The sequence below is a fragment of the Pelmatolapia mariae genome, linkage group LG12 (assembly GCF_036321145.2).
Source record: "Pelmatolapia mariae isolate MD_Pm_ZW linkage group LG12, Pm_UMD_F_2, whole genome shotgun sequence".
Classification (NCBI taxonomy): Eukaryota; Metazoa; Chordata; class Actinopteri; order Cichliformes; family Cichlidae; genus Pelmatolapia; species Pelmatolapia mariae.
In genome coordinates this window covers 32,819,701-32,834,491 of record NC_086237.1, presented here as the reverse complement: position 1 = coordinate 32,834,491, position 14,791 = coordinate 32,819,701, and the positions used below count along the sequence as shown (strand labels likewise).

The window sequence follows — 14,791 nt, the reverse complement described above, 5'->3', positions numbered from 1 at the left end:
ACGATGACCTGGATGACTGAGAACCTTCACAGATACTTTTGATATAGACTATAGTTACATCCCGACCTCTAACCATTTCACATGGCAAAGTCAGTATGAGTGTGAACATCAGCCATAATGTTATAAAAAGAAGTGTCTTCGCAATGGGATTCAAACAAGGAGACGACGCTGGGGCTTTACTTGCCAGTCGCAGAGTTTATTATTTTAAATATACATAGACTATCCCGTTCTCATATTAAATACCCCACAACCCGTCCTCCCTCATCATCCCTCCCCTCCCTCACCCTCATTTCTCTGCTTTCTTTGTTCTGCCTCCAGAGAGAAAGCTTGTCTGGCTGAAAAACACACTCTACTTTGTGCAGCATATTGCTTATTAAGACATTTGCGAAAACATAAATTAAAAAAAGAAAAACAAAACTACAGCTTGTCTTCCCCCCCCCCCCAATTTCTGCTCCAACATCTGACTGTGGAGAACAGAATCTAAACAGGAGGAAATTTAAAAAAAAAAGAAAACAGCACAGTGTCCCTCAGTCTGGCTACATACAATGAAGTGGATTCCCAAGTTTTAGTTTTTTCATTGGTTTTTTTGTTTTTTTTTTAACTCGCATGTATACACAGTGGTCTGTACCGTGACAGATAGACAAAAACAAAACAAAAAAAAAAGAGAATTCCTTTCTTCAACAAATGTCCTGAGTTTGGTCAGATCATGTCGCCGTGTTGTTGTCATGTCGTGTTGTACATGAGACATCCAGTCAAGGTGGCTGATTCAATTTCAGCCCTTGCTTTCACTAGTGTTTGTGTCTCTGTTCATCTCCTCTCTGCTCCTCAGGAGGTAAATAACCCTCACGATCAGGGGATGGGACTGTTGTTTACGGCTTTTTTTTTTTCCTTTTCTTTTTTTAAAATTGCTGTTACAATTATTGGTCCAATGAGGCAGTTGGAGCTGCAGGCAGAGTGAAGGACAGTGTGATACGGCACTAGAGGAAAATTCAGGTGTTTAAGTCACAAGGCATGCATGTTAACACTGAACTCAGAGTCGCCACCAGAAATGTTTCTGCTGTTATGCTTGTATCATGTCCCGGGCATGAGTCTTGTCAGTCTGTTTTGGTGTGTGTTTGTGTGTCTGCATCAGTGTTTGTGCATTTTTTTTTTTTTTACTTTTTTCTTTTAAACAGATTAAGGTCCTGGAAAAGTCCTGCTTTTAATACCATCCATGCTAGACTGCCCTGACACCAAGATTTCATCTTTTCAGCAACTGAAGGTGTAAAGAAACCCATGCTTGTTCCTGTGACATTTTCGATCTGATCTGCATGTGGGCTCTCAGTGGAGAATAAATGCATAAAAAGCAGGTCTTTTCCAATTACCAACACTGTGACATATGTGCACATGTGTCTTCTGTGCTTCTGGTATTTCTCATGAGTCTTTTCAAAATTTTATATCCAATATTCTAGAAGTCCGTTTCCCCTCTCCTCTTTAGGAAGCACACGAGGGACTGCGTTGGCATTACGGAACGTCAAAAGGTCAAGCTGGGATCACACACGGGGGGAGTATTTGGGGTTTCTTGGCACCTCGGTGAAAGATTTCAGCTCATATGGGATCCCCGTGTCCACTTCGATGGATTTGCGGGAGAATAGCAGCCGGATATCGTTGTGCAAGTATATCTTTCCAGATTTGGAGCTCTGGAATCTAAGAAAAATCAGACCAAAAACAGAGGTTGGCAAAATAAATAAATTCCACTTGAGCCAAGAATATGACTAAAAGCACAAAAAAGGTTGCAAAACTTTTAAATATTCAATGAAAAATTTATATAACACAAAGTTTTATTAATGTTTTAGTATATAGACGTTTCAACTAAGCTTTTAAAGTCACATGATAATGGAGCATTTTAGCCTTTTCTGGCACAAAAAGTAAAAAAAACAAAGCAAAACGCATATAAAACCTTAGTTGTACCTGAGATGTATAAGGTAGCAGAGAATCTTCTTCCTATCTAGCATTCCACTTCCTGGAGACGCCTCGCCTTTCCCCTCAGCTCCCTCCTCTACTGGCACCAAGAAGATGCGGTGTCGCAGGAACGTCATATGATTGACAGGCATGTCGTTAAAGTTGTAGGTCACCAGGAACATCTTCACCACAGTTTTGTTGGGATTAAATAAGGTCTGAGGACACAACAGGAATAGATGAGATAGCTCAGCATGATTTAAATGAAATTAAATGGTTTAGCTATAATAATGACAGATATGTGACCCTTAAAAGTATAAACATGACAGCATCAAAATGTTGCATTTTTAAAATATATATATGTACAGGTAAAGAATGACATAAAATTACCACTTGAATGGTCCCTGCTTTGGGTATGCTGTATCCTTTCTTTCCAAGAGGTTCGAGGGATATTACCCCCTGTGAGAAAAAGGAGACACAGAATACATATCCTCAGTCACTGCAATGATGAAATAATCTGTAACATTTTAATACTTAAGACCTACATGAAGACTATGCGCCATGAAATGAAACGTAGGGGGCAGCAGTATGACAGTAGTAGCATACAACAGTAGTTTTCCATTTCTGTTCTAAAACACAGATGAGATCATCCACATATCTGTATTGATAACACATGTAAAACCAAAAAAAAAGAAAATCCAGAAATGAAGTTGGCGACCTCTAAAACTACTGCAGCAGAGCGCAGTTGTAAAGGCAGCTGCATGGAAAGTCAAATTAAGAGTTCAAAGAAGTGAATCAAAGGAGGCCTGACCTTCACTTTTATACACAACAGATCAAAGTAGAAATGAGGAATTAATCTAAAAGTGAAACAGCTGCTTTTCCATTTTTCCAGCAGGATTAAAGCTGTTTACACATCAGGGCTTCCTCATAACACTGCTAAAATGCTTTCTTGGCATATGCAATAAATGTACAGTATTTCCCGATGAACTGAAGAGATGTGAAGAACAGCATCATAGCATATGCACAGAAAGACATTTTGCACATCTGCTTGTGAAGAGGCAAATCAACATCAATCAGACACGCGCATTGTTTTGGTAGTTCTGATCTCTAAATTGGGTTTATTTTTTCCCCAACCAGGAAACCACAAACCACAGCAAACATTTCGTTTATCTTTTTTTCTTTCCTGACTAAGGATATGCACAACAACACAAAAACATGGCACAACACACACACACACACACACACACTGACCAGGAAGGGTGAGGGTGCGCTGTGCTCTGAGATGTCATAGTATGTAACCTGCACAGGCAGGGTGACGTGCTGTGGGCAGTAGGAGCCGCTGGCACCGATCTCTGCTGTGAAGCCTTCAATTCGGCCTGAGGGGGAGAATCGCCCCTTCAGTATGGACTCCTGGGAAGCACAACAGAAGGTGAAATGGGTTGTAGACATAGAGAGTCTATTAAAACTGTAAATGTCAGTTTGACTCACGAGTCAAACTGGGTGGTGAATCAGATAAACCCATGACTGTGAAATCCATAAAGATCCATATTTCATTTGTTTATTTTTAATTGAAACCAAAGCTCAGTTGGACAGTGTTAAAATATGCATCTGTTAGCCAGCAACACTGTGAGCCAAGAAGGGATCAACTTTAAAAGCATAAAACTGTGAAACAGCAATATTTATTTATTTATTTGTCTGTTTAATTAACAAACGAAACTCTTGAGATGGAGAATCCCTCTTTTTAAGAAAATCATCATTTGTTACAATTGTTATGAATGTTTTTAAAGTCTTAACATGTGAATGAGGTTAACATATTTTCAGCATTACAACAGTAAGTCCTGACTGTGGAAGTATTTCTCATCATTGACAATTAAATGTAGAGGCTGTAGTGAAAAACAAAAGTAACATCTTGACAGTGTTCTCATGAGAACAAACCAGCTTCTATCCTTGTTTCAACTGTCTAATTGGCCAAGTCTTCTTACATGCAGACAATCAAACAGTTTAAAAAATGTGCCAATAATAAATCATAACTGTCTAAACAGAACCCTATACAGATTACAAAATGCAAATGATCACCGTATTAGGTGCATCAGTATGAAAATCCACTGTCAGAGCATAATTAAAATAAATCTTCTGTCATTGCAGTCGTGGTAAAACCTAAAACCGGAAGGTCGAGGGATCTTCGAATTCTTTTTACCCAGTTTCATATCAGCACTTTGAGCACTCTAGAATCAGTTTCAAATTGGAATTATATTTATCCATTTCAGTATGTCCCGTTCAAAATTTACTTTCTTCTGGTTTATTATTAATTCCAGCTCATGTTGGATTTAATTAAAGAATAAATTATTATATGTATTTTTTTTAAGATCACATTTCCCTTCCACCAAAGTTGTCAAACATGACCTTCGGGCTGTGACTGTCGGGTTTATATTATGCGGATTTTACATTTTTGAAAGCTTTAGTCTGTCAAGGCTGAGAAACTTGGCTCCAGTCTAAGGGGGATTCAGAATAAGGAAAAACTGTTTTGGCAGAGAGCCACACTTTTAAAATGGCCATGCCCTGCAGAGGGAACAGCATGTGGACTTGTCCGCCCAAATGCTCCTAAAAACTACACGTGTTTTTTAAAAAACAAAACCAAAAAAAACCTGTGATACAAACACCTTCCCCCAAGTTGTGTAGATGAATGGGAAGGAAAAATATCACTAAAATTCTTGTTTTGTTTTTCCAAATGGCTTTGAGTTGGAATTACAGGTTAAAATTTGTACTGAATTACATTACATTGCAAAAATGTACCTTAAAGGTTTCTCCAAGTGTATGCTGCCAGAGAAGAACCAAGATTATCCCCATCTCCATGTGGAACACATTACACTAGTTAAAGGAGACCTATTATGTTTCAGCTTGGTTTTTGTCATATATACTACTACACTGGTGGATAATAAACATGGCTAAAGTGTACGCTCAAGGAATTCCTTTAAGGCAAACGTTTTGAGTGTTCTTTATGCTCATTTTCAGAAAAAAAGTTTTCTACTCTTGGCTGTGTAGTATGCCAATAAGTGCAAATATCTTTAATATGGTCATCTTAAGCAAACAGCTCTCGCTGTAAGCACAGCAGCCCCCTCCCATGTGAAGCTCAAGTCTTCTGTTTGCGAAAGGCAAGCAGTAAGAATAAATGGTTTAAATGGAGGATACTTTTTAAGTGAGAAGAGCTAAAACTGTTGCTGTCAGATAGAGAATGAGCTGACAGGATGCATGAAGATAAAATAATGGGGACCTATTATAACAATCATAATAGGTGCCCGTTAATGTTTTGGTTTTGCTGCAAGAAATAAAATAAAATTCGTACCTCAAAGTTGCCGAGCAGGGATCTGCTGATGGACGATGCAGGCCTACTGGAACGTGTGGAACGGCTGGTGTCTGTGTGACTGCCGCTGCGCAGCTGCCGACTGAATATGACCATAAACACACACACACGCACACAAACAAACAAAAAAGAGACCGGTGGTTAGTGGTTAAGATTACACTAATTTAGTCTTAACCAATATGTCACATGCCTCCGAGTGTGTCTGAATATTCGAGTACAGGCACAAACCCTTTAATTTAAAAAACAACAGAAGACCTACTCTAACTCCCACTTCCTTTCCCAATGTTGATTTTGGTGAAGTCAGTATGATACTGGCTGAGAGTTTTTATATATAAGGTGGGTGAAAACAGTTAATAGAGTCTTCAGACCAAATGTGAATAGCGCTGTGCATTTACAAAGTTTAATCAGAGATGCCGACTGACACAAATTTGCATCAGACATTTTGAATAGAGGGAAATATCCATCAGTGCAAGTTCCAAATATTGTGAAAGACTTTCTGCTCAGTTTCGGCCATAGACTGTGGATTCTCCTGGCAATCAGAAATGGGCCTAAACCTTATTACAGTTTTTGGGCAACTGCAGCTGTATGACTCTACTTTGGGACGGTGAGGAGAGGTCTTGGAGCAAAGTGAGCCAAACTGCAGGACTCTTACGCACAAATATTTGTGGATTTCCAAAAACATTTTTCTTCACGTTCAGTCTGAACACAGCCCAAATTCATTTTTAGTATATGCTGTCTTTTTAATATTAATATTCCGAGTATAAATAGAGTGGATTACTCACCTTTTTAACCGCAGTCCATTCTTTAGTCGTCTTCCTGATCTTGTGCAGTCTGTGGAGGTCTAAAAAAGTGATGACAAATAGAGGAAACAGTATGATTTGTTTTTTTCCTCTGTTAACATCCTGACATATCATTAAGCTACTCATAATCATAAAGGAGTGCTTGTTTTTCTGTGGTCCTGTGAGCTAAATTGTTAAGTGTAATTACATATTTCAGGTGTCCTTCTACTTACTGTGCACTGACTAGTGGTTGTTGTGTCACGCATGCATACATTCCCCATTTCCAGGCTTCCGCTGACCATAAAGGCCACTCTATTTTCAGGTGACTCGCCACTGGCCAAACCCATGCTGCCTGCTAGCCATTTTCTCACAGAAAATCTCTCACTCATGATTAACTTATCGTTACTAGCTAATCCTTGGTTATAGTTGCTCCCTTCAGAGCTAGAAGTTCTTTGTCAGCTTGTCAGCTCGTACTCACATTTGGTTAAATCCAAAGACGGCATTTTGAAAATTATCTTGTCCCACCGTTCCGTATGACCTAAAATATCTTATTTCCAGCCTTTGTTTACTGAAATATTGCCAGTGACAGTCTATCCTAGCTGCTTTTCTTTAACTCTGCCTCATCTGTCACTGATTCCCTTTCCTGCTTTGTTTTGTGTTTTCTTAAGTCTATCTGTTTCTCCCTGCTATTCCCTCACACAAACACACTAATCACTTGCAGTCACAATGATCCCACCACTGCATGAAACCAGTGAAACTAGTGAACCCTATTGTAACCATTAGCATACTCGCCATACCACAAACTCAAAGCACTTTCTGGCCTCCCAGTGTTAAAAAATTCAATTCCAGAACCATTTTTAAGCAGGATGTATGTATACATATGTGCATGAGAGACACAGCATACTCATGTGGGGGAACAATGGGCCCTCCCTGAATGGGCTTTATTCTGGAGCTGCTCTCCCTGTTCCAGCGTGGCATGATAATGAGCCAGCCATCACCTCATTCTTTTTACCTTTAGTTGTTCTCTCAGTTTTTGTGTTTTTAATACCTCAAGCCCTTATACAGGACTGTCAGGACTAGCAGATTTCTTACCCATACTTATTCAAATGCATTTCATTATTCACAATTCAAAGTCTCTGATGGCTCTGCATACAAGTTCTACAGGTTTCTGGTTTAAAACGATGACATTTTCATGGAAATGTGTGCTGAATATAAATGACCACGAGACTCTTTCTTGTGGTCGAGAATTAGACCTGGACAAGCTTGTTTCCTCAGTCCCAATTTACTTACAGTTTGTGATTCAAATTAAAATAGGATCATATGATGATTAATTTGGTGCTCTTTAACTAAAATGTATTCATTATTTTTGAATATATGACTAGTTGTGTGTGAGAGGTGTTTAAACAAAATGCTAAAGCAGTTGTTTTGGTGAATTAGATTACTCAAAGCATATGATAAAGATGATGTGTGCTAACCTTAGGCCGGTCCCAAACAGAGGGCAGCAGGTGGTTCCAGTAAGGGGCAGCTTTAGCATCAGTGCTACGACATGAAGCGGGCCCCAGTCCTGGAGCGAGCAATGACAGCCTGCTTCTCTTAGATGTGGAGGGTCCCTCATCTTCTGAACACGACTCCCCTGTATCACTTGGAGACAGCAACCTCTTTTTGGCAGGCCAGTGGCCTCCAGAAAAGAGACGGTGGCCATTAGTGCTAGGAGTTTTCTCACAGGAAGCCAGGCCGTTAGAGGAGGTGGCAGCCTGGGTGGCACTTCGCTCAGGTGGGGAGGATTCAAGTCCAACTTCCCATTCTGTTGCCTCCCCTGGTTCCTGCAGCTCTGTATGGTGTGGTGGGGAAAAAGGACCTGGGGGACTGGTTGGGCTGGCTGGGTTAGGAGTTTCATATGTGGACATTTCATACAAGTGGGGGCTGGGCTGGCCTCCAGATGACCCATTACTACAGCTGTCATTTCCAGGGCTACCTAGTGAGTGGGTCGGTGTGCGGCTCCCATTAGGTATCTCTGTCCTAGTTGAGCTTCCAAGGGAATGACCCTGGTCACACATTGGGGCTGATTTAGGTGAGAGTGGAGCAAATACATCAGGAAATGGCCTATCTTGATTGTACTGAGCTGGGCGTCGGGAAGGATTGTGGGTGGGGGAAAGGGGTGGAAACCTGGGTAACAATCCCTCCTCTGGGTCTTTATGCTCCATTTGCATGCAAGAGTACAGAGAACCAGATCCACTAGGCCCACCAGCTAACCCCATTCCTGCACCTTGAGCTGTGGCTGGCCCACACAGCATCCCTCCTTCTAGCCCCTCCCTGTCTGGGGAGTCCCCCAGGTGGGGGCGCTTATGAGTTAACTGAGGCTCCTCTAACCCCCTTTTCACACCTGATCGAATAGGCCTCTGCTGGGCATCAGTGTGGGATTCTGTGGAGGTGGTAAATCCTCCCAACTGAGAGAAAATAGAGAGCTGGTAGACCTTTTGGAGTCTCAACTCCTCCTGGTCAAGGTGCCTGGGTGCCCCCGGTCTGACGCCAGGGTCTAGGCCCTGTGAAGAGGGAGGCAGGTCCCCCTCCTGTGCCGGAAGCTCTAGTGGAGCCTTTTTGTGGGCTAACTCAACGTGAATGTGCCGCATCTTTTGACGGCTGAAGGATAAGAGTCTAAACTAAGTTTTGTGCAACAGGGTCAAGTAGATCCTCACAAGTGCAAGAGCAAGATGATCCACAGGAGTGGTAAGTCCTACACTTCTTGCAGTGATGTCAAACACAGGACACTTGGCCACAAAGCTCCTGAGAGAAATAACAGACAATTTTACAATTCAGGAAAAAGTTTAATAAAGCAGAGATTATTTTGTAATATTTGTAATTTAGGCTCTTTGACATTTGAAAAGTAAGTTTAACCAACTTTTTGATATATATATATATATATATATATATATATATATATATATATATATATATATATATATATATATATATATATATATATATATATATATATATATATATATATATATATATATATATATATATATATATATATATATATATATATATATATATATATATATACATACATATATATATTATATACATATATATTTGGTTGACTACTTCAAACAAACAGGAAGACTTAAAACTTGCAATAAAACTCATTTTTTAAAAGAAATTATTAAAAGACTCAAGTTTTAAAAGAAAAACAGTTAAGCAAGGATGCTAAAAATCCCATCCTGGCTACATAGAAAAGGCATGCCTCTAATAGTTCAGTCACAATGGCTTAACAAATTTTTAAAAGAATTTGATTACTATCTTAGTTTTAGTCAGCTAAGGTTGCCTGCCCTGCCACCAAACCAGAGGACTTATATTCAAGCCAATACCTGAGAACAACAGCTCATCTCTGTGCCCGTCCTTGTCCAATTCTGCCTGTGTGGACAAGCTGTATCTGGCACAACATCGGAAAGCTGTATCTAACAGCATACTAAAGGAACCCATCTAACTCCATGGCAGCTCTCAAAAAAATTAAGCCAGTATCCCAGAACATGTGAACAGGAAACACCAAGGAGTCCAGAACAAATCGGAGCGAAGGAGGTAGGCACAGGAGCCAAGACCTGAGAGAAAATACAAAGGTCAGTGTTCTTGTCAGTGACAAAAGAAATCAGCACCATTACAGGTATATGTATTTATAGTCAAAGTTGCTGATTCAAATTTATGAGAATAAAAAGGGTTTTTTTCCTTTTCAGTAATACAGCCTAGCTTGGGAAACCATGTTAGTAAATATACAATGGACCACTTAATGCTTCTTTGTATGCAAAAGACATAAGATTTGGTTTTGAGCAGCAAAGGTTGAAATTTACCAGTGGTGGAGAGTGTCAGTGATGTAGCAGGCTCTTGAGAAGAAATATCTCAAAGTTGTTACTAATTCTAATGGGCTTCCCTCTGTGATTGGCTGAAAGCCAGACACGCCCTCCTTGGTCACCTAGGCGTGAGATGTGGCATGGCTGAGGCATCATGACAGGGTCATTCCCCCCAGTATCTGTGAAGAGGCAGGACACCAAATTACATTACAGATTTAGGAGCGAGAAGGAGAGGGAGAGAGAGTTAGAGTGAGAAGCGGGTAAGTTAGAATGTCGATATTTAAGCATGAAGCAATTAAAAAGCAAGCCATTTAATATATTTTACTATTAATGTTATGTTATCAAAAAGTCAACAGATTAAAAATTGTCTCATCACTCTCTTATCTGTATAAAAAAATATCCCATTTGAGGATGAAATGAGGAGGAGTCATTCGTAGAGCTAACTTGACACTAAATCATGCTAGGCCAGGGGAAGCTCTTTCTAAACCTACTTGGACTACAATTTGGGAATGTGGGGGAGCGGGGGCACAGTGAGCCGTCACCGTGGCAACCAGTAGTCCAAGGATAACGACTCCTTTGTGCTTGGCCACAAAGAGGGAAAAAGACACACTGAGCTAGAGAGAGTGAAGGAGACAGGGTGGATGGTAGGGGGTGCAGGGGGGTAGGGGGTGGCGGGGGGAGACTAAAGATGCTGCTCAAAAAAAAATAAAAAAAATATTGGGAGACATTACAAAATAGCAGTTTTCCATTAAATGTGTCCAGCCAACTAAAAATTTCAGGCCACTGTGACACAGGCCTATGTTGTATCAAGCTATCAAAAATAGTTCAATGAAATGCTTAGATATTTTATTCAAAGCTTGAAAATGAAGAACACTAATCTGACTTTCTTCCCCTGGCACTCATATAAAAAGAGAAGTATAGTTGGTTCCCACTGAGACCTACATTACAGAAACCAGGTACTTCAGCTTTTTTTGCATTTAAAACATTATGATGAAACTGCGATGACGCAGGCAGAAATCTGTAACGTGAAAAGAAGTGATGACACAATCCTAAAGATCAAGCAATAGAAAAGAACTGGAGTGTTCATGAATATTTTCCAGTACAGGCGAATACGGGTGTAATGTTTCCAATGCTGGAACTGGATGCTGATAAAATCCCCCAAAGGCTATACTATCTATTGATATGACTGGCTGCACTCTTCTTGACCTTCAGCAGGTGTTTGAATTACTGAACAATAACATTTATGACCATTTACTGTATTATATTTCTTATTGCTGTAAAAAACAAATTCTACATTCAACAAACCTTCATGCCGTGTTACGTTACAAGATGTAACACGGCATTATTTATTTATATATATATATATATATATATATATATATATATATATATATATATATATATATATATATATATATATATATATATATATATATATATATATATATATGTGTGTGTGTGTGTGTGTGTGTGTGTGTGTGTGTGTGTGTGTGTGTGTGTGTGTGTGTGTGTGTAATGGCATACATAACTTCATACAACAAATCACATGGTCAGGAGTGAAACCTTTGTAGTTAGAATGGATTACTTTACTTTGAAAAAAAACAAACAAAAACAAAAAACACAAACCAGGATGCACAAGCTTCATATAAAGAGGAGTGCTTCTCTTATTTTTACATCAAAACATCTGGTGACACTAAGTAAACATTCTAATGTAGTTGCTTTTCAGCCTGTATATGTATTAACTCAACTATAAGACCATCAAGAGTATTCCCCAGTTACTTCTTAGTTATTTTCTTTTATTACGAAAAAAAACTGCTCCACATAAATCACAGTCTTAATATAATTTGCTCACTATGGATCTTAAGTGGGATTTATTTTGTGTTAAATCTATGCCAAAGGCACATAATAACTGCAATCCCTACTGAAACCCTACACTATAACTTACTTCTGCCGATATTATTTAAATCAATCGAAAAAAAATGGATCAGCTCAAAGACAGAAATTATATCGCCAACTAGTGTTTTGGCAGTGACCGTGCAGAACAATGCTGGCACACTATACACAAGTATTAATGCTTGTAACTTTATTGGCCGCTTATGTAAAAGCTGTAATGTCGCCTAAGTTCAAAAACGAAGCATAAAACACAAATCTAGGTGACAACACCACAAGAATAATAACTCTCTCTTAATGTCACTAAAAATGTTTAAAAAAATTACGTAACAAATGATTAATAAACAGCCAATATGCTGCTAATAAGCATGTCAGTAAGAAACTACATAAGCGGAAAGTGTTTGTAAACAGAGGTACACATAACAAAGTAGATCAATCTGATTCTTTACAAGCCAAACTACCCATACTGGTGTAAGATTTCTTTACTATAAACAGGAATATATGAGCAAGAGGACATGACAAGACATTTCCAATATAAATCCTGCTAGCCAAGGTCATTCAATTTTCTGTTGATATTTGAGTAGGGAGTGCCAAACCAGACCTGGTGTTTTTACCAAGTCAGATAAAGAGACATCATAAAAGTTCACTGCGAGTAATTATATCACACATAACTATACCCACAGAGCAATCGGGGGGGGGGGGGGAATGAGAGAAGAGTCAGCAACAGTATTTATAGTCATAGCCTACTGCATAGCGCAGTTGGCTCTATGCAGGATCCCACTTGATTTTTGACCTTATTTTGAACGAGCAGGAGTCTGGCAGATGCTGCCCAGCCCTTCTCAGGCTTAATCCAGTAACCAACAGGAGGGAAAGGTCTGGCTTCACCCCAAAAATGTCTCAGGTTCCTGGATATGGTGCCAGTTCAGGTCAGAGAACCTATGAAAACCATATTCACATCTACAGGTTAAATCTGATCTGCTTAAAATTCATATGACCTATGCAATCTGAACTGTGTGCTTCTCACACAGTTCAGATTGCAAAAATCTGTACTTATAGTGACTGTAAAAGCCCACGTAAAGTATATGCAATTTATTATAAAATGTCCAAATTAACTCTTATCCAAAATATAAGCAAATAAAATAAGTTTTTATCACCACACAAGAATTGTTAGATTTTTTTTTTTAATGAAACTTAATGAAATTTCTTACATTTCACTAAGAATGCACTGCTAAAAGTAATAAAGATGTTGCCTATCACTGGTGAGCCAGTTGCAAACAACATAACCTCTGCAGCATTGCCTATATATCTATCTGCATTCAGAAACAGACAAAAGAGATTGAAAAGGCCAAGATGAAAGATAAAAGACTTAAAAACACCTGACAGCAACCAGCGGTCAGAGAAAGCAAAGAGATAAAGGATGAGGGGAACTGAGAGAGGCCACAGCCAAACCAAAGACCTTGAGGAAGGTATAAATAGAGCCCCACCCCCAAGTGTCAGGGGCAACCTGGCATGTTCATGGCTACATATTAACGAGCAGTTATGAGGCCAGTTGGTTCAGAGCATATAAAATGGAAAGACAATGTTAAAAAAAATAATATTCAAATATAATTTTTTAATTCTAACAACACACTCCTTGAAAATGGTTGAATGCAGAAAAATCTTCCAACATAAATACTGCAAAAATAAAATAAAAACTAGAATAAAATAAAATTTAATATCTTTAAAATAAGCTAAAAAAAAAGAAAAGAAAAAAAAGATATGAAGTAAAAACAAACAAAACAAAAATTATAATAAATAAACCCAAACAACTAATGAGTCATGAATTAACTAAAGTTAATATTGTTTTACTCAGTTTGCTTCAAATCCATGTTAAAATGAACTTAAAATAGTAGGAGTAGGTTTAAGAAACACAGTACTAAAATGTTAAAGAGGATGACAAAAATAAATTAAAATTGCTGAACAAAAAGCTTAGTTTGTCTGACTCGGCCCTAGATCTGGATCAAAGCAACAGCAGACTGAGTCATGCATGGAAAAACATTAAAAGGAAATTTGTCTATTATTAAAGCAGGAAATAATTTTCCAATATGTCTGTGAAGGTTCTCAGTCATCCAGGTCATCGTAGTCAAAGGAGCTTGTAAAGAAAAGCGTCTGGACTTCTTTAAGTTGCTTGAAGACGTTTCCAATACAACAAAAGGACAGTGAGATAGGATACTCACTGATCCTATTCATTTTGATAAACAACTGGGATCCAGAGTGAAACCTCCTGGAAAATGACCATTTTCCAACTTTTCAACCTAAGCAATATTCACATTATCATATATTGTTATTTAGTCTTTGTATTAAGTTACGTTTCTTTGAGACATTTCGGTTATGTGTGTTGAAATATGTACAAGTATGTGTTCATTGGAATGCACAACACTCAACACATAGGCACCACTGTGTCAGTCTATGAGCATCCTCCAGGGCAAAGAAGGTTGTGGTCATGAGGTTGAATGCCAACAGTGTTGGGTCAGATGACTTATAGCCCATCAAGAGGCCCAGAAGAGTTTAACTTGATCATCATGGGAGGTGGTGTTAGGGATGTGGTAATTGCTAACAATAAGGCATATGGCTTACACATACACTCTTAGTTCCACTTGAAAGACTAATCAGAGCTTATGAGACTAGACACCCATCAGTAATGTGGGTGGCAACTACTAAACATCTGCAAAACAGGCAAAAGCACACTTAACACCCTGTGGTTTCTTGCAAACAAAGCTGCACATGGATGGACTACATCCTTGAAAACATACTCAAGCTATAACAGTCATGTTCAAAAGGTGGGGTGGGCATTAATGTTGGGACGTGGAGCCACTCCTGGTAAGGTCAAGACAACCCATAGAAAAGAAAAACATGAATTGAAACTAAGGTGAATAAACTATTTTAGAGAAAACAAACCAATAATAGTTTCCTGATGCAGCTCAATATGGATGTTT

General features: G+C 38.8%; 1 protein-coding gene across 2 annotated transcripts in view; it reads right to left on the bottom strand.

Annotated features, from left to right (window-relative positions):
• Positions 1-254: 254 nt before the first annotated feature.
• The window catches only part of LOC134639094 (atos homolog protein B), a 28,859-nt gene continuing 14,322 nt past the window's right edge, over positions 255-14,791 (bottom strand). For both annotated transcript variants that reach the window (XM_063490137.1, XM_063490138.1), the window contains exons 2-10: positions 9,927-10,105; positions 9,450-9,680; positions 7,554-8,862; positions 6,082-6,140; positions 5,282-5,381; positions 3,190-3,348; positions 2,329-2,397; positions 1,951-2,156; positions 255-1,686 (exon numbers count right to left, since the gene is read on the bottom strand). In XM_063490137.1, coding sequence (XP_063346207.1) covers positions 1,533-1,686; positions 1,951-2,156; positions 2,329-2,397; positions 3,190-3,348; positions 5,282-5,381; positions 6,082-6,140; positions 7,554-8,708 — 1,902 coding nt within the window. In that variant the 5' untranslated portion in view covers positions 8,709-8,862; positions 9,450-9,680; positions 9,927-10,105 and the 3' untranslated portion in view covers positions 255-1,532. The remainder of the gene's footprint in view (positions 1,687-1,950; positions 2,157-2,328; positions 2,398-3,189; positions 3,349-5,281; positions 5,382-6,081; positions 6,141-7,553; positions 8,863-9,449; positions 9,681-9,926; positions 10,106-14,791) is intronic.